Source organism: Heterodontus francisci, chromosome 3 (assembly GCF_036365525.1).
Source record: "Heterodontus francisci isolate sHetFra1 chromosome 3, sHetFra1.hap1, whole genome shotgun sequence".
In the NCBI taxonomy this organism is placed as follows: Eukaryota; Metazoa; Chordata; class Chondrichthyes; order Heterodontiformes; family Heterodontidae; genus Heterodontus; species Heterodontus francisci.
In genome coordinates, this window is record NC_090373.1 from 102112045 (window position 1) to 102122063 (window position 10019).

The 10019-nt window shown below is 40.7% G+C and overlaps 1 protein-coding gene across 3 annotated transcripts in view; it reads left to right on the top strand.

Annotated features, from left to right (window-relative positions):
- ptprk (protein tyrosine phosphatase receptor type K) overlaps positions 1 to 7858 on the top strand; it is a 553573-nt gene extending 545715 nt beyond the window's left edge. For all 3 annotated transcript variants that reach the window (XM_068025166.1, XM_068025170.1, XM_068025171.1), the window contains exons 26-28: positions 1786 to 1949; positions 2573 to 2708; positions 6608 to 7858. In XM_068025166.1, the coding sequence (XP_067881267.1) occupies positions 1786 to 1949; positions 2573 to 2708; positions 6608 to 6661 (354 nt within the window). In that variant the 3' untranslated portion in view covers positions 6662 to 7858. The remainder of the gene's footprint in view (positions 1 to 1785; positions 1950 to 2572; positions 2709 to 6607) is intronic.
- The last annotated feature ends 2161 nt before the right edge of the window (positions 7859 to 10019 follow it).

Here is a 10019-nt window from a genome sequence, read left to right on the forward strand (position 1 = left end):
TGGGTGATCCAATTTCTAGACTATGGTTACCAGTCTGAGTTTCCCCTTCCTTCTGGCCACTCTTGATTACCATTTTTTAACACGCTCATCTTTTATGCAAGATGTATTTGTAGCATCGTGGATTAAATTGCCTTTAGTTTTCAGCAAATCTGTGACCTAATTACATCCAAATGCATACTTGAATAACATTCTGGTCTGATCACCATGCAATTTCCAGAATATGACGGAACACTTGTTAAAAAGGCAACAATTATGTCTGCTCAGCCTGTCAAAAGAAATTGTCAGAGAGTATGTTACTCACTGTTACTTGAAACCTATAGTTTTGGTTAAAAAAATTGGGCTGGCTGCTGGCTTTTGTAAGTTATATAAATTCCCTAATACAGGATTATATTCCTCACTGTGTTTTTATTCTTCCTGGATGCACTGTGATACAGGGTTTAGTATAGTGCTTATGTTACTGAACTCGTAATCCAAAGGCCTTCACTAATGATCCAGAGACATGGGCCGGAATTTTACGCCCGCCCAAAAGAGCGGGATGGTGGCGGGGGGTGTAAAATGGAGCGGGAGGCTTGGGGGGCCCTTTCCGACCTGCTCCTGCCTCCGCCGCCACTTTACGCAGGGCGGCAGTGGCGGAAAATGACCCGTCTGCCCCAGGCCAATCAAGGCCCTTAAGTGGCCAGTTAAAGACCACTTAAGGGCCTCCACCCCTGCCACAGGGATTTTATCCTTGGCTGGCGGGTGAGCCAGGCCCAAGAAAAGCCGTCGGTTAAAAGAAGGCGGCTTTCCGATGGCTGGGGGTGGGGCCTCTTGATCAGGCCGTCCTGATTAGGCACCCTGTGCCCGATGGAGGGCTGCCCCTGTGCCCCAACCACCCCCAATGCCCAACAAACCCCCGTTTTTCCCCCTCACCCCCCCCCCCCCCGACCCAATCGACTACCCTTGCCTTGCAGGGGCCTGACCAATTGCCCCGGCAAGGCCCCAAAAACTTTATCGTTCTCCGGGGCTCCCTGATATTGTCCATCAGCTGGATTGCAGTCCCAGCAGTGGCCACCACTCCCGGTGGTACTGTTGGGACAGAGAACTGCTGGCTCGCTGATTGGCCCGTAGCTGTATTAGATGGGACTTCCTGCCTCAATAAGGGGAAGTCCCACCTCAAACCATTTAAAGGCAGGAGACCACAAAATGCGGTCTGGATCCCTGGGCCAGGCCAGGCGGAGACGGGTTCACCACCAACTTTTCAGTCAGTGGACGGCTCCTGTCTGCCGAGGGTAAAATTCCAGCCATGAGCTCAAATTTCATCATGGCAGCTGGAATAAAAACCTAGTATCAGTAATGGTGACCATGAAACTACCGGATTATTGTAAAAAAAAACCCATCTGGTTTACTAATCTCCTCAGAGATGGAAATCTGCCCTCATTGCCCAGTCTGACTTGTATGTGACTACCAACCCTTTGAGATGGCCTAGCAAACCACTAGTCAAAGTGGAATCGGCACCATACAGATTGCAGACTATCAAGAAGGCTGTCCTCCAGATGGACAACAAATGCAGGCCTTGCCAGCAACCCCATAATTGATGTTTTTTTAAATCTGTGAGAACCATTATTCCACCAACAAAATCTATAGCAAAAGATTGATTTGTTGGAAATGTGTGTACAGAAATGCAGTATGATTTGGAAGCAGCTGCAATTATTCTAGCAAGCAAAATTAGCCTTGATGACAACAGCCAGCTATTATTTTTATATTGAAGTTGGTATGTCAGTGTCTGTCCTTTGTTTAATCCTTCAGCCACAAGAAGGTTATCTCATGGTGCAACAGTTCCAATACTTAGGCTGGGCTGCTCACAGGGAAGTACCTGCCTCAAAGCGATCATTTCTGAAGTTAATTCTTCAGGTTGATAAATGGCAAGAAGAATGTGATGAAGGAGAAGGACGCACTATTATTCATTGTCTGTGAGTAATGTCATAAAATACTCCTTGCATATTGGGACCCACAGGTTTTCAATATTTACAGCTGCTTTTAACAATGCACTTGTTTGCACTGTACTATCAGTTTATATTTGCAAAGTTCCTTTAGCTCAAGAAAGATGTGATGATTTCCATTTTTTTTTTCATGTCTAACTCTGCTTATATATTCAGTTTGGGGGACTGGGATAATTTCAGTCAGCAATGGGCAGACAGGAAAAAAGCAACAGGCAGCAATTCCATGTCAGTATCAGTTCTGTTAAAGGACTACTTGTTAAGGATTTCAGCAAATTTGGATGAGGAATCTGCAAATGGAGCTGTCAACACTAGTGTGACTTATTTGTTAAAGAAATGCTCTCCAGAGTGAAAATACTGTATGTAATTAAATTGTAAAAATCATTAAAAGTGCAATAATATATTCAGTTGCTAAACATTCTTCAGATTTGATGCATCATTTGTTTCACTAAGAAAATAAGTTCTTTTACCTTTAGAAAGATTTAAAACGTTTTTTAAAAAAACTTTTGGTAAAGCAAGAATGATGCACCTAAGGTAGAAAATTGATAATTTAAAGATTGTGCATTTTTAAAAATTAGTCCTTTGATGTATTTCAGAAATGGAGGAGGACGCAGTGGAATGTTCTGTGCCATTAACATCATATGTGAAATGATCAAAAGACAAAACGTGGTTGATGTTTTCCACGGAGTAAAGACACTTCGGAACAACAAACCAAATATGGTGGAATCCCTGGTGAGAAATTGTTTGAATAAAATAAGTTTTACCTTCCATTCTCCTCACAATTAACAAAATAGGTGAACTGTGTATATTAGGCAAATGTTAAGCTTTCACCCATTTCATGGACATAAAATTAAATGCAAGTTTTATTGCTGTAGGTGTTGAATATTGGTGTGCTTGTTCTCAGTAACATTGGGTGTGTGAGCACAGTCTTGATCTATGTCAGTTAAGGTTGAAGATTGCAGTGTCAGTTCTGGGTAGAAAGGAAAAGATACCATGTTTCCTCATGACCGGCTAAGTGGGCATTGAAGGAACCTGGGAACAGGATACTTGGCCTCTGCAACAGAGTTGCAAGCCAAAATGGACCGAAAGTGTTGGATAAGTTGTATCTTTTTAAAAAAAAATTAAAAAGAGTCTTGGTATGTTGCACGTTATCACAAATCATGAATAATATTTTAAATTTGATGCAAATAGAAAGTTACTCACCAAAAATAATGTTAATAGCTTGTTATCCAGTTTATAATGTATCTGGGAAGTTCATTTCTTATTTGAGAAGGTATCCACTGTGTTTATCTTTAAGTTGCAGCAGTTTGAATTAGGTTAAACATTAACCCCCTTGATACCTGGAGTAGCATTTCTGCACAAAAGTGTACAAACCAAACTACAAGGATACAAACTAAACTCATTCAGCTAGTATGTAGTCGCTGGTTCCATAGGTTTCACTAATTTCACTTCATGAAAAAATTGCAGAAAATGTTTTTGCAGATACTTTCTGGTACAGCTGTAACACTGCTCATTATTTTTTGATTGAACCACAACATTTCGCATCTGGTTTGCAGTCGGAATAGGATAGAAAATGAGGGTTCAGGGCAGGTGTAAGATATGCTGCTTTACTGGTGTTTAAAAAGGCATAGGAACTAATGTAAACTTTTCTTCATTTGTTTTATTTCTTGTAAATACTGATGGGATGTATATTGAAATTCTTTTATACAATCATGTTAGTGAAAACGCTGCATTAAGGTGCATATAACACTTGTCCAGGACCTGACAGCCGGCACATTGTGTTAAGTTCATCATAACCTCACATCTGAATTCTGTAAAATGAGAACAGCCCATTGCCTAGTTGCTAAGGGATTAAAACCACTGTGGTATTTCTGCTGCTGTTCTGTATCTAGAGATAATCAGATAGCACCAACGTGCACAATTAGCCCCAGAGGTTCTCCCCAACCACATCCTTTCCAGAAATGTTTTGCATCACCTAAAAAAGCTGCTATATGATACAAGCTCATTTTCAACTTTGTTAGAATTTTGATTAATTTTAGTCTGTGAGGATAGAGACACAGGGTTGAATGTTACTTGCTATTTGCTATAGTTTTTTTTAAGCCATAATGTAATAGTGTTCAAGAAATCAGCTCATGTTGTTTTTACATGTATTTAAAATATATGACCTAATTTATACTTGTGCATTTTCTATGGCCTGACATTCATTCTGATGACACTTTTCACGTTCATTTTAAGTTGGAAGTATTATTGGGGTAGATTTATTTTAAAGTTATTGAGCAGGAGACATTCACAATTCATGGTTTTCACCAGTGATGCAAGAGCAAAATTGTACTTGGAAGATATTTATGCTCTGTACGCATGTGTGTATGTATATTTTAGTGTAATAAGAGGGACAGTGGCAGTATGGATACGAACTTAGCTAAGTAACAGGAAACAGAGAGTAGTGGTGAACAGTGGTTTTTCAGACTAGAGGAAGGTATTTAGTGGGGTTCCTCTGGGGTCGGTATTAAAACCACTGCTTTTCTTGATTTAAATTAAAGACATAGACTTGGGTGCACAGGGAACAATTTCAAAATTTGCAGATGACACAAAACTTGTAAGTATTGTGAACTGTGAGGAGGATAGTGATAGACTTCAAGAGGACATGGTGAAATGGGCGGAAATGTGGCATATGAAATTTAATGCAGAGAAGTGTGAAGTTATACATTTTGGTAAAAAGAACAAGGGTTGCAGGAGCAGAGGGACCTGGGGGCATATGTGCACAAATCATGGAAGGTGGCAGGGCAGGTTGAGAAAGCGGTTAAAAAGGCATAAAGGATCCTGGGCTTTATTAATAGAGGCATAGAGTCCAAAGGAAGGAAGGAATAGTGAACCTTCATAAAACACTGGCTCAGTCTCACGAGAGAATTGTGTCAAATTCTGAGCAGTGCACTTTAGGAAGGATGTGAAGGCATAGGAGAGGGTGCAGAAAATGATTCTAGGGATGAGAGACTTCAGCTACATGGATAGATTGGTGAACTGGGGTTGTTCTCCTTAGAGCAGAGACCATGTCAGGTGATTGACAGAACAAGAAGCAACATGAATGATTTTTTACGTAGCATGTGGTTAGGATCTGGAATGCACTGTCTGAGCGTGTGATGGTAGCAAATTCAATCGTGACTTTGAAAAGGGAATTTGATAATTATCTGAAGGGGGGACAAAATGCAGGGCTTTGGGGAAAAGGTGGGAGAATGGGACTAGCTGAGTTGCTCTTATAGAGAGCCGTCACAAACACAACAGGCCGAATGGCCGCCTCCTGTGCTGTAAACAAGAATTTTTACAATCAAAAATTATGAATCACTCTGTAGCTATTTATTGAAAACCAGATTAGAAAAAGGCATACATTTAGATGCAGTTAAAAAGTATCTCATATCACATATAGTGAGACTGAAAAATCCCCTAGTTTTGCATTAATTTTATTGGAGGCAGCAAGGGTCTTGTTACCATAATAATCTAATGTTGGTAGTGTAGCCTTTTGAAAAGGACTCAAAATAAAAATAGTTTCTGTAACTCCCAAACCTGCCACCTTTCTTGCCTGTTTTCCCCCATCCTTGCTATTCACTCCTTCAGGAACATTTACTGTTTTAACTTTTATTTTACTTATTTCTTTATTTTGTTATTTTGAAATGAAATCTTACCCATTTTTCTGTCACTACCACCTTGCTGCCCATTCTGGAGCTGGAACCCATGTAAGTAAAATCTGGTCCCTGATTGGTTGAAAACTGCTTCCAAAAGTTAGTTTACTAACCAGTTAGGAGACTGAATATTGACATTCAATCTGGTTTCATCATTAGAGTGACCAGGCAAACTGAGATTTTTTTTTTGGGTGGGGGGGGGGGTGGGGGCAGGGTAAATATCGGCCAAAAATGCCCAAGATAATCCTGCAACCCAAGAAAATAGGCAATCTGAAATGGGTTCTGCTTGGCTGATTGTTTTTAATTTTTTCATTCATGGAATGTGGGCGTCGCTGGCTAGGCCAGCATTTATTGCCCATCCCTAATTACCCTTGAGAAGATGGTGGTGAGCTGCCTTCTTGGACCGCTGCAGTGCTTGGGGTGTAGGTACACCCACAGTGCTGTTGATTCAACAATTGAAGCTTATTGTGAGATTATACAAAACAGTAACATTTTTGCAGCTGAAGTGTATTGCTTAGACACAGTCTGATTAAAAATGAATTGCAATATTTTAATCAACTGGTTCCTCGGTAGTTATATTTAACACATTTTTAAATGTGTTTGTAGGCTTTTTCTACTCACTGTTTCTGAAGAACTTGTTTACATTTTTGCTGGAATTAAAGCACAGGAAAATCTTCATCTTTTAAAATGTCACTCTGCATAGCCTTCAATAATGTTGATAAATTTGATGCTGTATGTATTTTGTAGTGTGTGCCATAATTATGTAGCTAGAGCCAGCCACTATGATTGCGGATTATTGAGCTACTGGCAAGATAGCTATGATCTTTCTGGTTAGGCCAGGTAATACATAAATGCAATCTAAGCAACAGCTGTCCCTTCCACTAATTTTGATTATTATGTTCAAGTAAAAAAAAAACTGGACGAAATGATTGTTTCCCCTTTTTTTGTTTTTTCCAGGAACAATATCGATTCTGTTATGATGTTGCGTTGGAATATCTTGAATCTTCATAGTGACTACATTTACAGCATTGAAACTTTGTGCTAATGTTTGAAAGGAAATTGTCACTAAGCCTGTGCATGAAGAGTATACATTTAAATGAGGGAATTGGTTTTAACTATTTTAAGTATTCTGCCTCTGTTACAAAAAAGTCTTAAATATGATGACAATGTGTATGTGTCTGTCCAAGCTATTAACCCGAGAACATTCAGTGCCATTGTAATGATGTGACCTGGCTATGGATTTCATTGCCCAGTGATGAGAGGAAAAGCATTTCAGTGTTAGTAACAAGGATTTTGATTTTTGTTTGTTAAATACAACCAACCTGTTGGTCTGCATGCACAAATTTGTACACAGTGATGCTACGTCTTGTTTTGAACCAAGCTTATTTGAAAGCAGAAATATGTGCAGCAGTGTAAAATATTCTTTGCATGCTGCCACAGTAAATGTGCTAATATTTGGACTGGCTTATTAAAGTTTGATGTGTAACCTGCTGAATCACACCAGATAATTTGTAGTGCAACTTTTGTTATAAGCCAAAGATGAATGTAAATATGTCTATATGAAGAAAGCACATTGTATTTATTGTTTGCTTGTTCTGTTTGAAAGCTGAACAATCACTTTTCTCAGAATAGTTTTTTTGCCAGAGCTTTTAAGTTTAGATGTTTTTTTAGGTAGTTTATGTTTGTATGTAGTGGTCAGTGTAGGTCATAGACTATTTTTTTAATTAATGCTTAGTAATGTTTACAGTGTGTAAATTAGTTAATTACACCCATTCAATAATAGAACATTGATATATTTGGGAAGTATATAAATTGGGACCAAATGCAGGTTTTTTTCGACCTATGTGGGATATTCAAAAACTTTCTTCCACAAATGTTAGTAAACTAGTGTGACTTATTGTCAACTGTACTTAGTTTAAAAGCCTGTAGTGATTAATAATTCATTACTGCTGATAATTGAAGCAGTATTAGAGGTGATGTACTATGAGAGATGACTATCTTAAGATAAAAATATGTTCTGAGTTTATCTAAAGGTAATCCAGCAGGGTGATCAATACAAGAATAATCTTTCTGTTTAGGAAGAATGGTGTAATGAATTAGTTATTTGTGATGTATTTTCTGAGTCATTTAAATGTTTAAAAAAAATGATCAAGCTGACTTTAGGTATAGCAGAACTAGTGATCAAATAAAGGCTTCACGTGATCTTTAGTGTTGAAGTTTGCTTACGAGCATTTTCCAGTTATTCTTCATGCTCCCACCCTTCCTGTTGGAGCTTGCTACACCACACATTTTGCTTCCTAATTGTGAGGACAGGCTAGAGACTGCCTTCTCTTGTATTTGACTGCTGAGAGGTGCAGAGAAGCGTAGGAGTGACTAAATTCTAATAGTGCTATCCATTCTAGTAAAACTCATCACCTGTTACAAAGTGCAGCTTTCCCTAACTTAGTAAAGTAAAGCCTTTCTTAGTTTAAATGTGGTTAATGTGCTCACAAAGCTTTTTCAGTACTGAACAGTATGCGACCAATTGGAAATTACAAGCTTATTTTTCTTGTGACTACCAGTGCAGATTGTGCGGAAGTCAATGGAAACGAGAATTGGAAAATGCATAATAGGCAGCGCAATCAATATTGCTGGTATTACAGCATCACCCAAAATCAAAGTTACCCCCAAAAAGTGTTGAACTAAAGGAAACCCCATGACAGGGCAGAATCTGTTTGAAAGCTGCTTATAGCACTGACTTGAGGCTGTAAGGCCCTTGATGCCCACTTCTTTCTGTTGAAGTGAGAACATTTCTGAACTCTGTTCACACTGGGGGGCTGGGGAACCAATGAAATTATTCTTTTTTTTTAATAGATTCAGTGCACATGAAGATGTGCATAATCCAAGGTCTTATGGGACAAATTGAAGTGCCAAAAATTGGTAAACTTTTAATCAGCTGTGTGCGTTGCAGTGGCGAGCTCAAAAATTGTGTGGGCTGCACGCCAAAGAGCCGCCGCAATCTCCCACATGGCGATTCATTTAAATAGCTGAGGTGGACTCCCCAACTCCCCCAACAATCACATCCTTGGCATTACCTGCCTGTGTGCAGGCACTGGTGCCATTTTTTAAAGGGCAGCCAGGCCTGCCAGCATATATAAATTTTTAAAGGGAACTACCCTCCCCACCACCGAAAATTTATCAAATAAATTGCTAATGTCCGTTTTCCAACCCCCAATAACAATTACATGAACTATTTTCCCTCCCCGCCCCCCCAAAAAGCACTTAACTTTCAGATCTGACCTGTTTTCTTCCCCCCCCCCCCAATCCCCAAAGACTGCACAAAGTTTAAAATTCACCCTGCCCACCATCCCCCTACATTTAGTTTAGTTTAGTGATACAGCACTGAAACAGGCCCTTCGGCCCACCGAGTCTGTGCCGACCATCAACCACCCATTTATACTAATCCTACACTAATCCCATATTCCTACCGCATCCCCACCTATCCCTATATTTCCCTACCACCTACCTATACTAGGGGCAATTTATAATGGCCAATTTACCTATCAACCTGCAAGTCTTTTGGCTTGTGGGAGGAAACCGGAGCACCCGGAAAAAACCCACGCAGACACAGGAAGAACTTGCAAACTCCACACAGGCAGTACCCAGAATTGAACCTGGGTCGCTGGAGCTGTGAGGCTGTGGTGCTAACCACTGTGCCACAGTGTTTGTTTGACCCCATTTCCCCCACCTCCACCCACCACCTCTCCCGGTACTGGAAATCTTAACTCCTCCCCCCCTCCCCGCCCGTGTCACGCCAGCTTTCCCTGAACGGGGAATTGAAGGCACGGGAGTACCGGCTAATGCACTGAGGATCGTGGCAGCCCCAGAAGATTGAAGGTAAGTTATGTTAATGTATTCATTTTATTGATTTAAAAATGTAGATGGAGATCCAGTCAGTCAGCGGCGGGGCTCCACCACGGAGCCTCACCGCTGCCGGGAGGATCAGGCTGGGCGTTCCTGGCGTCGAGCTCTGTGGTGGGCCTCTCCCGCAACCATCTTCTGCTCCTCGCAACCCCCCCCCTAAAACCACAGAGCCTGACATCGTGGGCTTGGTAAAATCCAGCCCAGTGCCAGAGACCAACAGGCAAAAGTGGGGAGTCATCAGGAGACAGAGAGAGCACTGAGAACAAATCAACAAAAAAAACAAGCCATGATGTCACAGCATAGCAGGTAGATGATTGGTTGATCAGAGAGCCCTGAGGTAAGCACCACATACCTGAAGGGGTTCCGGTGCACAGCAGAATAGGAGTGTGAGCGCGAGCATCAGGGAGAGAGATAAAGACAATTTTTAAATCATCAGCACAAGGGAAAGTGCTGATTGGTGAGTAGC